General features: G+C 40.7%; 1 protein-coding gene and 1 non-coding gene across 2 annotated transcripts; one reads left to right on the plus strand and one right to left on the minus strand.

The window, feature by feature from the left end:
* The first annotated feature begins 1686 nt into the window (after positions 1 to 1686).
* On the plus strand, positions 1687 to 13631 carry zgc:171566. The gene is made up of 9 exons (XM_047584045.1): positions 1687 to 2039; positions 3708 to 3822; positions 5707 to 5757; positions 6338 to 6422; positions 6531 to 6669; positions 8043 to 8149; positions 9418 to 9508; positions 9613 to 9750; positions 10573 to 13631. Exons 1-9 carry the CDS (start codon positions 1919 to 1921, stop codon positions 10692 to 10694), a joined length of 969 nt encoding a protein of 322 aa, XP_047440001.1. The 5' UTR covers positions 1687 to 1918; the 3' UTR covers positions 10695 to 13631.
* LOC125007487 lies at positions 5380 to 5433 on the minus strand. Its single transcript, XR_007112707.1, has one exon. It is a non-coding gene; the product is annotated as a U7 small nuclear RNA (small nuclear RNA).
* Positions 13632 to 19855: the final 6224 nt, after the last annotated feature.

Consider the following 19855-nt stretch of genomic DNA (forward strand, 5'->3'; position numbering starts at 1 on the left):
GTAGTGAGAAGATACGATAGCTATGGTTCGTTTCTCCACTCACATATGCGCCACTGTTGCGAGATGGAGCAGGACAGAAGGACTTTATATAGTGCACGTTTTTATAACGAGTGCACATTCTTAAATGTGATGTGCCCTATCTAGTCTAATTTGCCGGTTCATTAGATACACCAGGGAAAAGAAACACACTCTAACGACTTCCTTTACTCTTCTCTCAAACCATCCACCATTTGCACCAGTTTCTGGTCATTTACAGAAACAAGTCAAGCAAGTCTCAAGCTTTCAACTGGTCCCTTAGAACCCAAGAAGCGACTCGAACAAAACGTCTTCTCAAAACTCTGTGAGTCCAGTTGCCTTTTTAGACACTTTTTGGATATACCGCGATGCCCCGGATGACTGAGAACCTTCACCGGCTTAAACTCTGAAGTGTTTCTGTTGTTAGCCCACTGACTAAAAATGGGGTTGCCAAAATAATAGGAAGATGTGTCATTACAACAACACAGTTCAAAAGCACTACAAAACAAAGACTCCAAAATGAAAACGCAGTAATCAACAGCGCTCTCAGTTATTTGAATTATTTGAATTATATAACAGTGCAGGACACTAGAGTGACTACTGTGAAAACAACCATGCAGTCAATATTTGAATAGCAGTTCCGCTTTAGTTGTTATGACGCTGCAGAAAAACAGGCGAAGGACACACCCAGCAGTGATAATCTAGAGATCTGGAATATTCTACCTGAGCTGTACCTGTGTAGACAGGCAGGAGTCTGATTTACTGGGGCTATGATATACTTTACATATTATTATCTTACCATTTTTTTAACGTCATATCCATATTTACTGCATTATAAATACAGATCAGGCATAATATTATGACCGCATTCCTAATATTGTGTAGCTCTCCCTTTTGTCTCCAACACTGTCAAAACTGTTGCGACTGACCACTGAATGGATGTGTGCCTTCTGAGGGTGCCCTCTAGTGTCTGGGAACACAATGCTGTTAGGGTTAAGGTTAGGGTTAGGAACAGGGTTAGGGTTCGATCCTATTTTCTGAGGGGAGGGGCATCCCACAATATCCCACAGATTGATTAGTTTTGGATCTCGTTTTTGTGTATGTGTGGCTACATCCTTCTGGGGATGGCTGCTGCCATTAAGGAGGGTCATTGCTATGAGGTGGAGGTGCCTGGTCTGGTCTAGGTGCGTGATACATGTCTAAATAACACACGAAGCCCAAATATTTCCCAGCAGAACACTGGATTGTCACAAGATGGTCATGTCAGCGGTGTTAATGTTGTGGCTGATCGGTATATACACCATATTGTAGTATATTGTACAGTATATATTAGTATTATTTTTTTATATATATTTGTACGTATATATTTGTATTATTGCACGTTTTTACTTTGTATACTTTCATATATATATATATTATATAAACTTTTATGCGTTCTACATCACGATATATATATATTTACCCTTTTATGTTGGCTGTTATTACTCTTGTCTCTGTGTCATGATGCCACTGGATGCCGAATTTCCCACGGGACAATAAAAGTGCCGTATCTATATGTCTATCTACCTGATGCATTTCTATGAAGTGAAAAGGAGGAGGCGTCTCTAGCCGATCTGGATCTTAGGAAGAGGAGTTCCACACGTGACTGGGCTGATGCTCTTATACAGAAGCCTGGACGGAGGTAGAGCCAGAGCAGAGCCAGAGAGGACTCAGAGCATCACCGCCCGGCGACTGTGATAACGTACCCGTTCTTCTCCCTTGCTCTTTCATTTATTTTATTATCATTATTATTTATTTCATAGACACGTCAGAGTGATTTCTGCAACTCTTGCCGCTCGACTCGCGCACCCAGCCATCGTCCCTCATCTCCAGTGGTCTCGCGTCCGTCATCCCGGTGTCTTGAATGCGTCGTCCGGCTGCAGCGGTGTTCGCGGTGCTGACCGCCTGGCTCTGGTGCGGACCTCCTCTGTGCGCGTCGGCGGCGGTGCTGAGGGGCCGGCAGCTCAATGACCGTCCGATCATCGGTAAGTATGGCTCGCCGTGGCTCTCGTGCGTGTGCGGACACCGGCTGCAGGCTTCGTGTTGGATTATAGTGGCTCTTATGTAATTCCCATCCAGAATGTTCGGCATACGGTGTGTGCGTGTGATTCTCGTGGCTTGTGCGCACACGTATTACATCTGCCAGCAGGGAGTATAATAAACCTGTAGCCTGCAGAATATTTCAGGTGTTTTCGCAAGATGACATGTTAGAATGTCTCCGGTTCATTTAAATGGAATCAGTTTAGCCCAGGTCCTCATTTATTACCTATTTCGCACACCTTGTTTTTTTACTCTTTCAATTCAAGGAAAAGCAGACTTAAGGTATGTATATTAAGGCTATGTAGTTAATCTTTGTGGCCGGTCATCTGTGAGTATGACTCATGGTATATGGTTTGAACTAGAGAACTATCTCTTAATGCTCTTGAAGAAGTGGTATTATACTTCCTTCTTTGCTTAAAACCACACATCATGAGTCATAGGAAGGATATAGCCAGTCCGTCACCTCATTCAGGTGTTTGCTTGCTTGTTTTGGGGCCGGCGATGACATAAGTGAGTGAGAAGTTTCTGGACTTCTTCTATGATCAATGTGTTCAGCGTTTTATGTATTCTCTGATGAATGAAAACCGTTACGCACTGTCAGTTTTAAAGATTAATCGTGTGGACGAGAGCCAAAACTCTGCTAACGTCTCAAACGGGGAAGTCTAATCCCAGCGTACATTCCTGTGGGACGTGCTGCGTGCCTTTTCTTTCATTTTCACCGTCCATTTTCAGTTTTGCTGTGACATGATACCACATGATAATGCACTGAACAACTTCTGCTTCTGTACTTAGGTTCAACTTGATATCGCACATGTTTAAGTAACGATATGTAAGTTAACATCTCACTACAGAAGTGGTAAGTGCAGAGTAAGTACAGATGCACATATGGATTTAAAGTAAAACAGTGTCCCAGTGTACACAGTGACCATTGACATCCAGATACACAGGCACATTCCGGCACGATATTGACGACATAAAACAGTTTAATTGGTGTTAATGTGACCTTGTGCGCCAACTCGATATGGCTGAAGGGTTACACTGGGAGTGATTACATGATTACATCTTCCTTCATAGAGGTCTTGTGACCCGTTACAGCGTGGATAATGAATTTAGTTCCACCAGTGAGTCACTTTAAGTTCCAAGGACAGGGTCTTTGTAACTTCTGTCTGAGCAAAATAGTCGCTCTGCAGCATACGGAAAAGGCTACAGCAAACATCACCATTAAGCATTTGCGCTGAGGCGACATGAGAGGAAATGATTCTCCCCATGAGCAGGTGGAAGTAGTCTGTATGTGTCAGGACTAGCTTGGTAGCTAGAAAGATCTACAAACTCTTAACTTGACTCTGTTTGTCCTGAGCTGAGATTAAAAGATTGCACAGGTTCCTACAATGCAACACAACAGGTTCAGATGCATAGCATTTGCCGGTTGAGTTCGTTGAGGCGGTGTTGTGGGTGAAAAGGCAAAGGGAACCATAATTTGAATTTCACAAATATAGCTGAGGGGAATTTCACCTCTTTCATAGAAGTCTCCCGTGGCAACGCATTTTACTTCCCTGTTCCTTAACCTTACTATGAACTACCAGCATAATGTGACCGATCGTCTGTCATTCCAGGTGTGTTGGCGCAGGAAAATCGTGACCGTGATCTGTTCGCTCGTGGCTCCTCTTACATCGCTGCCTCCTACGTTAAATATTTGGAGGAAGCCGGAGCCAGGGTTGTGCCAATCAGGTGAGACATTAAGAGGGATGGGGTGCGACCTCTGAGTCAAGGAAGTGAAGCAACGGCCGGCAATGGATGAACCGGTTGTAGCGGTTGTAGCCAGACGCAAGACACTAAGGGGGAGGCAGACAACTTAACAGAGACCAAAGGGGAAAGCAGGGCTATATAAACACACATGGACAGAGGGGCTAATGAGACACAGGTGAAACTAATGGAGGTGGAGCACACGGGGAGAAACCAATCCCACAATCAAAGGGGGGAAACACAGGGAGTAAAACATGACACAAAATATCAAGGAAGAACTTCACAAAATAAAATCAGGAAACACAGGGAAAGTCAAACAGGGTCACAGAAAATACTCAAATCTCAGAACCACGTCACCTATTCTGCTGACCCTCAAACCCCCGCATCTTTATTGGTTTATGTTGTAACGTCTCATGTTTACCCTGTCCCTTTAGAGATCCCTTTAAACCCTGAACGGACTGCATATCAAACCTTTACTATTATTTCTACAGACACCCTCCAGCTTTGTCAGATTATCACGCTAACATGAAGTGTAAATACTGTGTCTAACACTCTTATTAGATAGATAACTGACTGTAGTGTGTTAGGTGAAATAAGTGGAAGGACCTGTTTGTATCAACATTAACCAATAAAGCTCTTATTCAGCCAGCAACAGCGAGGCCATTGTCAGCGAGACAAGAACTTCCACCGGAGATATAATTTCTTGTGGATCTACTTCTGAGCTGGTGAATTTGGATCCAGTGTGTAAATGCCGGAGTCCTGTCGCCTTTGTTTTAGCTCCGTTTTCTCGTTCATTTCTATTAAATAAACCATGTGCTAAATGACTATATATTCTTATGCAGACGCTGTACTTGATGAAAGCTGCTGCAAATAGAGCCGATTAACAAATGGAAATAACTGCAGCAAAAGCGAAGATCAGAACTAGTGTAAAAAGTGAAGATCACACAGTCCTGAATGACGAAGGGGCGACTGAAACTCGCCCTTTAACCCCATTCTGGAGGAAACGATCAAACCTTTGTGCCTCAGTTTCAGAAGCCCATTTGATCTGACAGCCACGTGTGACACAGTGAAACTCGAATGGTTGTCAGGAACAATAGAACGGTTCAGGTTGCCAAGTCATTCACTCTAAATAACCAATGGGAATTCTTTAGTGATTGGTTTGTTTCAGATACAGCCGTTTTTAAAGATACCGGATTCTTAGGAAATCATCTGATAAACTTTTTCATTTAAGTGAGTATTTGAGTGTTGTGCACTCTTTGAAATATGCACATAATAACAGTTTTTTTTTTAATGAAATCACACACATATGTATCACATGTACTTTAATTAACTGGTATATATGCATGACATCTAGGCTATAGTCACACTTGGTGGATATTAACTGTAGGTTTTCCCACAGTTTAAATTACTTGTGTGACCTGTAGTAGAGCATAGACTTTCTACCAACGTTCTCTACAGATGTCACACACAGGCTGTAGCATTGGTTGAACTCAGATCTTCTTTAAGCAGCAGCATTACTCAGTTTACTTTTCACACATATAGGGGGGACTCCTTTTATAGGAGTCCTACTGGAAAATTACTAAAGAGCTATCATTCCTGTCACCTTTGTGTCTCAGTCTGTGATCCCTGTCTGGCTCCCAGCCATCTCGGTCATGGTGCCCTGTGCAATCCGAAGTGGGCGGAGCCTGATCGAACAAGAGTGACATTGCTGTTTTCGGATTTTTCCATTGTTTGAAATGCTTTCATCACTTGTAGCATCTTAGCACTTTTCTACTGTGGTGGTCGGTGATTTGATTGCCTTAGATAACTGATAAAGTTGAATTGTTTTTAATGTTTGGTGTGTTTGTGTGTGTGTCATTTGTTCACCAGAATAAACCGCACCGCAGAAGAATATGGCAAGCTGTTCTCCTCAATAAATGGGTGAGTTGCCTGCATGCGCTTGCTTCTTTACGGATTTTATGTAGTTTTTCACTGCCCTAGCACTGTATTTGCCTGGAATTGTTGCTGCAAAAATGTGATTGGGACATTTGGGGAGATTTGTCAAGCATGACGTAATCAGACTCAATTATTCAATATAGGAGTTTTGTAACACGCAGTTTAGATTTCGTTATGCCGCGTGTCTCAACTTGTGTATATATAGAAGAAAAAACAATCCTCTGCAAGCCGGCAGGTAATCCCACACCCATTCGGAGTCATTTTGTTGTAATCAAAATCAACTCAGTGTATGATTTGTCAAATGTAACAATATTTATCCCCGCCATTATCGAATTGATTGCTTTGGATCAATAAAGATGGAGCACATCGAGGAAAAGTTAACTGAGGATGTTTGGAGATACAAACATTTGGATGAGGAGGTAGAAACAAAGAAGGCAAAAACGACACCGCGACAACTAGCATCAAGTACAGCTGGCTCGCACCGGCGTAGGTTACGGGCGTAGGTTACGGGCGTAGGTTACGGTTTCTAGGTCCTACAGTTCTCTGAAACATGCTGTCTCTTCAGGTTGTTGCTGCCTGGAGGAGATGTGGACATTCAGACGTCGCAGTTCAGTCGAGCCGCCAGGATCTTTTACAACTTGGCCCTGAAGGTACGAGACCAGACCTGTGCTGCCGCGATCAAGTGACAACTCAGGATATTACTTGAACCGTTCAAGCGGTGGTTACCTCCTCATTCCTCACTGTCGCTTCATCCGCAGGCCAATGATGCTGGAGACTACTTCCCTATCTGGGGAACTTGCCAGGGCTTCCAGCAGCTGTCCGTCCTCACAGCCAACAAAAACCTGCTCACGCTCACTGATACCAAGGCTGTGGCTCTACCTCTGACTCTCACACCAGGTATTCGGGTTCCTCTCTGTTCCTCTCCTTTGTTTTAGTTTTAGTGTCTGTCTGCTCGTGAGTTGAATTAGATTCAGAGGTACTTGAAAGACTACAGCGGCCCCTCTATTGTGTGCTTATAATAAACAAAATCTATAAATAGTGCTACACGAAGAAGAGAACTAAAAAATTAGGGCAACTGAACATGTAGAGTTTCTTGAACAGAATAAGCTTATTTTTGACAAAGACCATAGACGTTTACTAAAGGAGAAACAGTTCCTTTGGATTTCTTTTATTTAACTATGATCCACCAAATCGATGTGTCTCACACCCTCAGCAGTCCCAGTGTCTGCTATAATATTTTTGAATTCCATCCAAAAAGAAAGAAGCCACTGTTCGTCTGCGTGTTTTGTCCAGATCGTGCAAACAATGTTTCCGTTTTCCATTGCAGTATGTTGCATCATTTTCTTTATTTCCACCATTAATTGATTAACACCGTTAAACGTCATTTCTAAATATCTAGTTGAACTCGTCTGACGGAACACGGTAAACAACGTGTACAGCACAGAAACCATCCATAAGACTGAAAGGTGTCTTAAAATTTAGTCTCACTGCAATCAGTAGCAATAATGCATTGCATAAAGCAGTGTCGAAATGAGATTATTTAGTATTGCTGTGGATATTGCACTAAGTAGCCAGTTTAGTCTTCCGATGCTCGGATTATCATTATCACGGATAGCATTGTTGCACTGAGTACGGCCGCCACACATGCGTGGGGGGGGGCTGTGGTTAATTATCAGTGGTGACATTGTGAAACCATGACTTCTTAAAAAGATACGTGATGAAATAGCACAACCTTTTACCAGCAGCGTAAAGCGATGCTTCACTTCTACTTATCATGAAGCATGATAAGCAGTAGCGATTACTATTTCCGTATATTAAGTCAAGAATGGTATTGAGTATGTAGTACTGAGTTTAAAATAAACCGGAATGCGGCGATTCTCTGATACACTAGTCACATAAGGTGTGTTTCTGTTCCTTCTTACCGTCTGATCTCGAGGGTTTGGGAATACTTCTACAGAACTCATACAAAAAAATGACCAAAGCAATGAACTTCCCTTTTTTGTGGCTTCCCTCATTATGCATATTGTGAAATAGCACTTTAGTCTGTCGAGTAGTTTTTGGTTCATCTAAGTTTTGAAATTGGCTACATATAAAGATCAGCCAGTATTCTTCCCTCCATACCACCACGCTGACCCTTACCCCCTGTTCTGTTGCTTCTGGACTGAACTCGATAGCAGTGTTGCATTTAACCTTTTCATCGTACCTTTTAAATGACATGTGGTTCCTCTGTTGGGTTCTTACTCTGTTTGTCTGAACGTCTCTCCTTGTAGCGGCCCAGTCCAGCCGTTTGTTCCGGAGCTTTCCCAAAGATCTGCTGCACTCTCTGGTTAATGAGAACATCACTTCCAACTTCCACAGCTGGAGTTTGTCCCTGCAGGTATTTGGTGTTCTCCTTCTGTTTCTTACTCTTTTCTTCAGACAGCTCAATCATTACCTGTCGTAGTTGTCTAGGATACGGATGTGACCCCACCTCTGCTAGTGGAGGCAGTTTCTTTGGCTGGCTATAATGAAGTATAGAGGAAATAACATTTTAGGTTTAGATATTGCTGGCTGTTTGTGCTCAAGTACCTGCTGTTCAATGGAAATGAAGGATAAATAGAGATACGTATTCACCTGTAGTATTTCACCTGCTGCCAGCTAAATTATTGGAGGCGCTGCAGAAAAGGTCAGGTGATAGCAATGTGATGTGTGTTATCACCCTACCATAAACCATCCTTTAAGATGTTTCCCAATAGTCTTTGTATACACAAGGCCAGGCATAGATGGGGATTGAACCCATGATCTTTAGGTTACAAAACCCACGCCTTACTACCTGGCCACCACGCCCTTAGCTTACCAACACAAACAGTGTGCAACATATTTACAGAGTTAGGTTTAGTGATTGCGTTATTATTATGTTTGTGCTGTCGGGACTGAATGTTCATACACTGAATACTTGTGTACTCAAGTATTTAACACCAGCCATCTTGTCCTGAAAACGTTGTGCTGCTTTCACGCTTGCCCCCCTTCACACTGGTCACTTTATTAGGTTCACTCTACCAGTAAAAGGTTGGATCCCCTTTTGCCTTCAGAACTGCCTTAATTCTTCGTGGCATACTGTCAACAAGGTGCTGGAAACATTCCTCAGAGATTTTAGTCCATATTGACATGATAGCATTACGTAGCTGCTATTTGAGTTACTGAATATTATATTGAATTGTAGCCATGTGATTGGATGATTAGCTATTTTTGTTAACAAGCAATTTAACAGGTGTACCTAATAAAGTGACCAGTGAGAGCATAGTATGTCCTTGATGCTAAAAAAAGGAGGCATTGAAGGAAGGTATGGATGGGGATCAAACCCATGATCTTTGGTTTACAAGACCAACAACTTACTACTTGGCCACCACATCTTCTTGACGTCACATCTCTGAAGATTTTCAGTCATCCATATCCAGATTTTACTATGAAGCATATGGAAAACCTACCTAATACAGAAATAGTCACATGCACTACTTTAGTGTGCTCTAGGACCATATCTTGAGCTAATATCTTGACAATGACTGTGTTTTGTTCTTGCTATATTGTTTTCCCCATGCAAAAGAGGAAATTTACTGTATGTTTACAGCAACTAATTTAAAGTAAAGTGTGTTTGTGAACCGACAGAACTACAGCAGAAACGCCAAGCTGAAGAGGTTTTACAAGGTCCTGTCCACCAACACTGATGGAAAGAAAGAATTCATTTCCACCATGGAAGGTATGAATCTTCTAGCTATACAGTGCTACAACTTTGCTTTACTGTGTATATGACATCTTGGACACAAGTTGGTTTCAAGTTACAATGTTTCTGGTTTTCCTCAGCCAACCGCTACCCGTTTTACGCCGTGCAGTGGCATCCGGAGAAAAGTCCCTTTGAGTGGATACAGAAGTCGGGCATGGTCCACACCAGCTCTGCTATAAAAGCGTGCTTCTACACCGCCAGCTTCTTTGTCTCTGAAGGTAACATGCCAATGTGTTCTTACGTTTAGCTTTGGTACGTTTCCTCAAAATAGTGAGATCACAGAACTGGTTGCAAAGTTAGGTCACGAGTCAACAAGCATCTCACCTCCGATGGTCAGTCGACTTTATTAGGATATTTCATTCTAGATCCGAACAGATGATGCAAAATCAAAAAAATCTTTTATTGGCATGACAGCTATTCCCATTTCCTTGAAGGACTTTTTTACTTTCTTGGCTTTAAAAATGTTTTCATTCAGGTTCATTCTTGGCGCTTTCAGTCACATAATATAATCTTCACCTAAATAGCAAACTTGGAACCAATATTTTCTTCTAATAGAGAAATCGGTTCCATCATTTAATTTACTAATTTATTTTGTATTATCACATTATCGTTATTTATTTTGTAAATGTGACCAATTTTATCTCAACTGCCATATCCCTTGAACTGTGTCGCACAAAAATTAAGATGACATACAGATGTTGATTCAGATCCATAAGATAATTATGGTATTTTATTAGACAGCATACCAATATGATGGACGAAATTGCTTTAACTCATGAGTTCTCTTTGAGCAAAGCCGTAATTATTCCCCTGACACATGATTACACTGTCACCGTTTGGAAACAAATGCTCTGATCCAGATCTGTTCACATACAGATAAATACTTATTGCACAATTAAACTGAAACCGAAGTATATCTGTGGCAGTAATTCCTCGCAGGGAAAAATAAAAACAAAAGAGCAGTTCCATTATTGTACTGTTGAAGCTTCACCAGCTAATTTGGCCTTATCTCTCTCTCCCTTCCCTGCATTTGTCTCCAGCCATGAAGAGCAACCACCATTTCTCCAATCCTGATGAGGAAGAGAGAGCTCTCATTTACAACTTCTCCCCGGTCAAAGGAGAAAAGGACGCAATCTTTGTGCAGACCTATTACTTTGATTGATGGACGTCTTTGCCCGAACCGAACCAGGAGGAGTCGTCCCTTACCGTAGCCTCCCTAAGTCCCCAATGCAGCAGAACAGCGATGAAATGTGGTAAAAATTATGGCAGAAATGCCAAAATGCAATCCAAAAAACCCACGAAAAATACCAAAACAAAATCCAAATGGAAAAATTATAATACAGTTCAGAAGGAATTCAATTGTGCCAAAATATTTACACAGCAAATTGCATTTAAACCTAGGTTACAGTGTTCAAACAAAAGGGCACATCATAAATGGTTCAGTGTCAAATTGAACTTTACATTTTGCAACAGCAAAATGTATCAAAATTAATCAGATTTTAGTTTGGTTCCATTTCCGTGGAGCCTGTCTTCCATTAAAATGCCGCTAAGCTGTTCATATTCTCCCTGTGATTACTCAGTACATTTAGTTGCGCACTACTATTCCATTATGAATTTATATATTCAGAATAATAATATGATCATGTTAATAGCACATTCATATTACTCCGAATTAAGCCCTGTCGTTATAGTAGAATTGTCTAATTAAGACATGTGAGATATGACAATATTATTAATAATGTTCAAATGATTTAATAATATTCTGTCATTGCAACACATGATGGAGGTCGTGCCCACCACCGGTGGAAAACCTTCGGGGCAAAGGCAAAAGGTGGAATATTTTGTGCATGTAAATGTAGTGATCATCTTCAGTCCAGCACCACTGATTTTTTTAAAGGCTTTAATGTCTTAAAACCAACATTATAGAAGCTTCATTTGATGTTGAAGAATCGTGGCTTGCTAAACATTACGAACTTAAGATAAATGATATATCTAAACATGCAATTAGACATCCAAGCCTGTGTTAACATTAGCATTATTAGTATTCCAAAAACAAATGAGATTGTGAATTTGTGAACAGATACCTTTGCTGATATTTCCCTCCTTGAAGACCAAGCGATCAGTGAGAAGTTAATTAAATTTGTTTGTTTTAACTAATCTGGGACCAATCATATCCAGCTCCAGTTGTTGCTCCTCTCACTGACCTATTACCCAGATATAATTTTAATGACATATTTAATCTGTGTTGAAACGTAGTGTGAGCAAACAACATCTGAACTAGGGATTGGACAACTTCGGATTTTTTGAAGTTGGCTAATACGTGGTCAACTAGTCGATGGTGTAACAGATTAAAGCACAGTAGAAAGCAATGCAACAATGAAATCTTGACCTGAATTCATGTTGTAGTGTTCCACACAAAATAAGCTACGGTGGCTTTTCTGCAGGTTGATTGAAGCTTGAACACGGGCTGCTATCGGCCGTAGCCCAGCACCATAAACACCGTCGGTCTGACAATTTTAATACGTGGTTTCTGCTCTGCAAAAAAACAAACAAAAAAAAAAAACGCTTTACAACCACAGCAATACTAAAAGAAAAAAAAAAGCTAAAAAGCGGCACAGTCAATAGCATTTAATAGTACTTAACAGTGTATTGTAAGACAGGATAATGTAGCTGTGATTAAAAAAAAAATAATAAAAATTAAGCTCTTTGTGTAGAAGCTAAAGATCTAATAACTTTAGACTGTGAACTCAGTAAATTGTTGCAGCCTCCTTCTGAAGTTGTTATTTGCCGTTTAGAGGATTTGGATCGTTCCTCTGCTAGGATGCCTTTTCAGATGAGCGTGCTTTCCAGTCGTACTTTTGTTGCATTTCAGGACTGGCTTACATATTCTGCATGTCTCCATAGTGTGGGCTTCATCTTTATAGAAGTATTTCCACACACTTGATGAATGGCTTCTAGTTTGCTGCAAAGACCCACTGGGCTCCTCACCTTAGCACCTCATCTTTTAGGAGGCGTCCCAGCAGTAAAGTCGACTAGTCGGTATACAACCCCTAGTTTGAGCACCTCACGTCAAAATGTCACAACTAACTGCTGTTTCAGTATCAGCGTGAAACAATGAATGTGTCTCTTGAACGTTGCGACTTTGCTGCGTCCGTTTCTTCTTAATGCTCTTTCCTTATGTAGTGGCTTCATTTTCAGCACACCAACTTCTTCATCCCGCAACGTATTCCAGGCGCACATCATCAGCATACAGTAGTGTAACTCCTTTCAACCTGGATTAAAAGTACAATGAATCTTTCTACAACTACCATCTGTTCATTCACTCCCTATCTATTCCTGCTAAAGTCTTAAGAGAGAGTTCATCTATACGTGCAATACGTGATTGTATTACTGTGTGTCTGTCTTTAAATATTTTATTCTATCAAGAAATATCATATTTTTTTATAGTGCACTGTCAGAAAATGTTACATATTTCTATAAAAAAACTATTATTACTTTCGGTTCTGCATCACTTTGTCAGCCTAATGACACCACTTTGTATAAAAGGAGACGAAAACCTGGAAATGTTAGAGGTATGTTCCTTGTACAAAACGTGGCTGAAACGGAACAGTTTACCAGGTTTTCAAATGCACCTTTGCAGATTGTTCAATGGTTTGTAATGATTTCTTTGTGTAATGACATTTTTCTCATTTTCTTCATTAGCAAACCTTCTAAAACTGTTGTAACAAACCAATGAGGGCCAGCATTTTAGTTTTTTAAGGTTATTTCTTTCTTCTTATTAAGATCTTCGCTTATTTTGAACTATTGAACTTTGTGTTTTCGTTTTTCTGCGGCCAGATTTGTCTTCTACTAAAGGGCATAAAATAAAAATAACTTGGTGAATCAGAGAACTCATATTGTCACCCTGTTGTTAATGACGCCAGAACATAATGGGCCTTATTCTCGTTCAAATCTCACTTTGGAACATTCTGTCTTTTATTTACCAAGTTCATCTCAGTGGCTTTGGACACGCTCACACTGAACAACTGATTGTACAAGTTGCTGTCTTGTTTGTGTGACCATGTGTCAGACAATTAGACAATAAAGAGATACGACCATAGACCGTGGTGTAGCCAGTGTCCTTTTTTCCTTGCAAAAGAACAAAGGTCTCAGCAGGCGCCTTCACAACAGATGATGTGATTCCTCAAAGGGTGCAACTGCCGATACTCGGCTGCCATTTAAAGTGGTTAAAAAGAAAAAAATATTTGAAGGCTCTACCCAATTTGTCAACAACACCAGTTAGGATCTGCTTTTCTGAGGGAAATCTGTCAGTGTCTTGGTATATATATACTGTGGATGGGGATTAACACTTCAAGTCCCTGAACTACATTCAAATTTACAGTCGAAAATTTCAGATAAAAAATAAGTCTGAAAGTTTTTTATGTAGTAGTTTAAAATTGTCACCACAAAAAAAAATGATAACACAAACTTGGGTGAATTTTTTATTCGTGCAGAATCCCAGCAAGAAAAGATCTGATCTCACTGTCTTCTTTATCATTTAGAGGTTGCTGTCAGTGCATTGTTTGGATTTGGCACAAATATACTAAGGGTGCAGGCATACCGATCCCCACTAGATGGCACCATAATACCATTAAATGCAATCGGACTCGCATACAGTCGCCCACTTGTGGAGAGACTGCAGCCTATGTACTGTACTGCTTTCAGATTCAGATCTTTATGGGGTTTTTTGTATCTGTGTAGTTGCTTTTTTAAATCACAGCCATGTGACGTGCAGAACAAGAGACTTAATACACAGCAAAAACTATCCCACAAATGTATGAAACTGTCCAATCCATCTATGAAGGAAGGACGAATTAACACGAATAAAGTGAAATCAAGTGCATAGAATGAGTGTAAAAAGGAGTTGCAGTAATTACATATTTATGTGTATGTGTACAGACTTGAATTCCAGTATGAAGAACACTGACACAGTACTGACAGTCAGATGCAGAAAAAAAAGAAAATTCTCCATGTGGGATCAGTGGGATCATTACAGAAAAAAAGAAATAAATTACAAGTGTGGAGGCAATATCCAGCCCTACAACAAAACTACTTAAAAACTGTGTTTTAGTACTAATGAAGACATTTAACAATGTTACTGAATAATGAAGAAAATACACTTTGACTGAAATCACCCAGAATATTTTGCAATGTTTTGGAAAGTAGGATTGAAGGTAATGTTAAACACATTACAGGAAAAAATATTCTATGGTCGTAGTTTAACCACATGCAGCAAACACACCAAATACACTGAATGTCATTTGCCTCCAAACGTATGCATTGGTTAAATATTAGTTCCTACTCACAATGAACCGTGAGCACGCCACTTCAAACCCCAGTGGGAGAGAGACTGCTATATTCTTCGGTGTTGAATTTTGAAACTTTTTTTGTTCACTGAGACATGGATTGCGAATAAAATATTTATTCAGCCATAAACTCTTCTTTGTTCCCTGCCGTATTATACATCATACATATAGCAGCCATGGCCATCTTTAGATTCAGTCTGAGAATATGTGAGTGTCCGTGAGTCTGTGTGAATACAAAAATAGCGTTGCCCAGTGTGAGAATAAAGCTGATCTACTGTCTAGACCAAGTCCTTATACTTTTGTCTGATAGACTCCAAAGATATTCACACAAGGGAGGTGGAGGAAGAGGTGAGGGGAGTTCATAGAGAGGCAAGAAAGGGAATAGGAGAGAAAAAGATGTAGGATGCAAGGCAACTGGCCAACATGCAGATGTGGGACACAGAAAGAGTTTGATTGACGATATTAGCTATTCTATGTCTTACCATACGAGGGTTAATGAGGTCAACCTGAGTTCCAACTGAGGCCTGTGTGGGCAATAGTTCTCAGACCCCACATGGATACTTCAATAGTTTTTATGTATAACTTCTCCCACTTAAATGCGCTAAATGCACCCTCTGCACAAAAAGCCACAAGACAGTGATGGCAGAAGGCACAGTGTTCCACTGATATTGGTGTCTCTGAGTTTGCCCTGGACAAATAGTCTAATGAATCAAGGTATCTTTGAACAGTCAATTTTATATAACTACTGTGATTCAAAGTGCTTTGCAGATGACGGAAAGTTCAAAACAAAGCAAATGCACCAAATAAATTATGAAATTGATGAAAATTTATTTATTTATTTATTTATTTATTTATTTTTTCATGAAAACTCTACAACAATAAAACAGATTAGATGGTCACAAATAAATAGTGTATCTTCTTACAGTCTATTCCCAGTTGAAGTGTCAGACCCTGTATTTCTGTACCTGTCCACTAGATGCCTTCGGTACTGCTTTATGAGCAACTGGTGATCACCAGATTGTCCCAGCACTAAACCACCTGTCTGCATACCTGCCCTCCATTGTTTCTTTAATGCTTTAACTTAAAAGGTGGTCAATTTGTGAACATATAATTTCTTTTCACTCATTGCTCAGAAAGCCTTTCTGTCTTTTACAGTTCAAAATGAAGTTTGTATTGACCCATGAGGAATAGTTTCACCACTGAACACAGCTGACAGTTCAGTCCTAAACCTTCTGGCTGATGTAACGTCATTCATGGGGTGGCACTGTGGTGTGGTGTTTAGCACTGGGTTGGGCTGGGGCCTTTCTGTGTGGAGTTTGTGGTTGTCTGTCTCTCTGTGTTAGGGTTAGGGTTGAGTCCTAGGGTTAGGGTCAGCCCTAACCCTAACCCTAGGACAAGCAGTTACAGCAAATGAATGAACAAACCCTGTTGTACTCAGAACCTCCAGCATCTTTATTATTATCTTATAATTATTTTCTTACAGTACAATATACATTTTCAGTGTAGCGTCTTTGTTTCAGTACGTACAGTAAATCTGGTTGTAGAAGAGTAACTGGGCTATGGATAATATAAACCTTAAACCTCAGGGTCGTCTGTTTACACCAAACTGGGAACTTTCAGTGCTTAAACAGTAAGACAGTATCTAATCGTGTCTGTACCATCAGCTATCAAGCAGAAGTATTTCAGTGTGTATAATAATTCTGTATTTGTCATAACTGCAATGAAACTATGCTTAGTGATAAAAGATTAATGTCAAACTAACATCACATATTTACTTATTTATCTTACTACCGAAGTCTGCACAGATGAGATCTTCACATGACAATAATGCTTGATAATGATGATGATGATCTTGGACTTTTAAAGGGCTAAGAAGCCTGGTTTCTTGAATCCTAGCACCCACATATCACTTTGAGTTGTTAAATGTCCTCATGGTTGACACAATCCACGTCCAGATAACTTTTCCAGACTGCAAGGTGTAAATGCAGAGAGAGCTCATTTGGACCAGAATATGACCAGATACGACCATCAATAGCACCCTCAGGTGATGCAGTAATAACAGACACATTCGCTGACCCACTAGACCCATTTCACTGTTGGATGCAATGTCAAGCTGTACTGCTCTGGCCAAGGACCACTCTGAAAATCCAATAACAAACATGTCATGGCGTGCTATTACTTCCCCAGTGCACGCGTGATTATGTCCATCTGAAGCTTCATTCATAACTTCAAAAAATGTTACTTTACCAAGCTCTGAGTGCATTTCCACATCCTGATGATCTCTACGAGGTAAACATATATTTCAGTTAAACCGAAATAAACTTCCGACGGGGTAAAAAGAATCAGTCCTCTCTAATGACGCAAGGTCTAATTTGAGGCTGAGTGCTTTCTACCTCCTTGCCTTTTTTATCTATTAAACGTGCTTTCCACACAAATGCAGTACTATTGTATTTGATGAATGATGCTCAGTGTTTTTAATTAAATAGTGGTTCAGAGTAAGGACTGCAACCATTTTCATATTTGTTCCCTGGGACCCATTAATTACAGAGTTCTTTAATCTCATTGATTCATGAAATAACTCAATTCCCTTCTGCCTTACTGAAGGACACATGGGATCCAACAGAAATATTTAGAGTCTATGAAATGGCTGCATGTGGTGGGGCTGTGATGGTACTATGAGTGGGGTAATCTTCATCAGACATGCTTTATGAATTACTGTGGATCTTCACTCAGCTCAAACCTTACCTCGTAGATCTGCACACACGCAAGCACAAGAAAAGAGTAATTCCCATCATCATCACCATCATCACCTTCTTCGCGGCTCTATTTCAACAGCAACATTCATCTTCGTACCTCATTAGCCAAGAGACATGGATGCCAGGGCCATCTCAATGCACACAGGCTCACACGTATCTACACATGCATGCATTCACGCACAAGAATTCAAGCCAACATACACACACTGCCTCCTACACAGAGACATCTGCAGCTTTTCTTCCCCCAATAATGTGCAATCCCCTCCCATAATTACGATGTAACACATCATCATTAGGAGTCTGCCTGTTTTATACACGATCCCAAAATCATCCCAAATTATGGAGTTTTGCTCCTTGAAATGATAGGAATTAACTTAAATGTGTTGGGTCCTAAGAAAAGCTGCAGAAACAAGTTCAACTTTTATTTTCCTCCAAGCCTTTTTGCCTTCATTTAAAAGCCTCTGTAGCTCCTTGTCTGTTTGCTAGCTATTGGTCTTGAACGTAACAAGTTAACATATCTTCCTCTTCCATTTTTCATCACAAGAATCTTGGGACATGGATCCAAAGCTTCCTTAGATGTGCCGTTGAATATAGAGATGGCAGAGTACCAACAAGATATTCATCGTGGACACCCAACACCAACGCAAGGCTCCTATTCACAGACGTGTTCTTCTGCATTTAACACCATTCAGCCACCAGGTCGTCTTGTGGATTATGTACTTTTTAACCAACTGGTCTCATAGAGTGTTAGTAAATAACATTATGTCAGACATTCTTTATACCTCCCCTAGCTCTCCTCAGGGATGTGTTTTATCACCTCTGCTTTATATCCTTTACTCAGATGACTTTTAGTCTACACGGCCAAAGTGGCCTTTGGTGAAATTTGCAGATGACACAGTCCTTCTCTCCCCGCTCTCTGCCCCAACACTAAGCACAGCACTGTTTTGCAGGATTTTGTGTGTACCTTGTGTGAGGATGCCCATCTCCTGCATCTCCATGACCCCTTTACATCCCAGAGAGGGAGATGCAGCAGTTAGTAATGAGAAATAAATTATAAAAGATTAGAGGACAGGAGCTTGGTGCCAGAGTAGAGAGAGTAGAGGACATTCAGTGAGTCGTCCCCCAGCAGTCTAGGCCTATAGCAGCATAAGTAAGGGATGGTTAAGTCCAGCCCGAACTATAAGCTTTGTCAAAAAGGAAAGTCTTAAGCTTGACCTTAAAAGTAGAGATGGTGTCTGCCTCCCAAACTGGGAGCTGGTTCCACAGGAGAGGAGCCTGATAGCTGAAGGTTCTACCTCCCATTCTACTTTAAATTAGGAACCACAAGTAGACCTCCACTTTGAGATCGTAGTGGATTTCTAAATTCTATAATGTTACATGGGCTACAATAAAGCTGGAAGCTGATGCCACAATTGAATCATATCAGTAAATCAAGTTGTTGGCCTGAATGAAATTATCCTGATTTTGAGCTGTGTTTGAGCTGAGCTGGGACAAATGGCAAAAATATACCCTTCTTTGTGTGGTTATCTATTGGAAGATGCTTTCACGCCGTAACGCTCTTCCTGTAATTTGGGCTCCAATCTCAATCGGGTCTTCAATGAAAGGGCACGTGATTCTTTCCAGAACAGCTGATTGGCCGGTGGGTGGAGCCTTTTGTCGGATTCAGATAAATCTTGAAAGTTGCCCTGACCCGAAGCAGGTTTGCCATTCAGAGTAAATTACCATGGTAACATACCTTGATAAGAATGAATCCAGCTTCGTGATACCAGAAACCCAGGGTTAACCCTGAAGTTACCTCGCTAAGCCCGTAATCCTGCTTCGTGATACAGGCCTCAAGTGAAGCAAACCACTGCAATATGAAACAGAAGAGGTTGAACACAAGCTTGCTTGCATTGTCGAATCGGCAAACAAGAGAGACAAGAACTTATTATGATATTATTAATAAAAAAGTCCAGGAAAACTAAATGAAGGCATTACAACTTCAGATAAAAGAGCAGGCTTTGTGTAATTATATCTCCTGCACCTACTTTTAAATATGCAGCTAAACTCTCTCTGTTGGTTCTCAACCCCCCATCCCTCTCTTCCCCCCCTCTTCTCTCTGTCATTGGAGGACAAGAAGCTCAGGTTTCCCAAGAGCGTCTCTCTCCTCGTCTGAACAGCATTTTCCATCTCTGCATTCATTCACCCCTTCGCTTTGACCCTTCTCGTCCCCTTGTTAATTT

The sequence above is a fragment of the Mugil cephalus genome, chromosome 4 (assembly GCF_022458985.1).
Source record: "Mugil cephalus isolate CIBA_MC_2020 chromosome 4, CIBA_Mcephalus_1.1, whole genome shotgun sequence".
Lineage (NCBI taxonomy): Eukaryota > Metazoa > Chordata > Actinopteri > Mugiliformes > Mugilidae > Mugil > Mugil cephalus.

What these genes read in the sequence shown, in the direction of transcription:
- zgc:171566 (XM_047584045.1), top strand. Translation starts at nt 1,919, where the DNA reads ATGCGTCGTCCGGCTGCAGCGGTGTTCGCGGTGCTGACCGCCTGGCTC. An exon ending in TTTACAACTTGGCCCTGAAG is followed by an intron (nt 6,423 to 6,530) that starts GTACGAGACCAG and finishes CTTCATCCGCAG; the next exon opens with GCCAATGATGCTGGAGACTA. An exon ending in ACCTCTGACTCTCACACCAG is followed by an intron (nt 6,670 to 8,042) that starts GTATTCGGGTTC and finishes CTCTCCTTGTAG; the next exon opens with CGGCCCAGTCCAGCCGTTTG.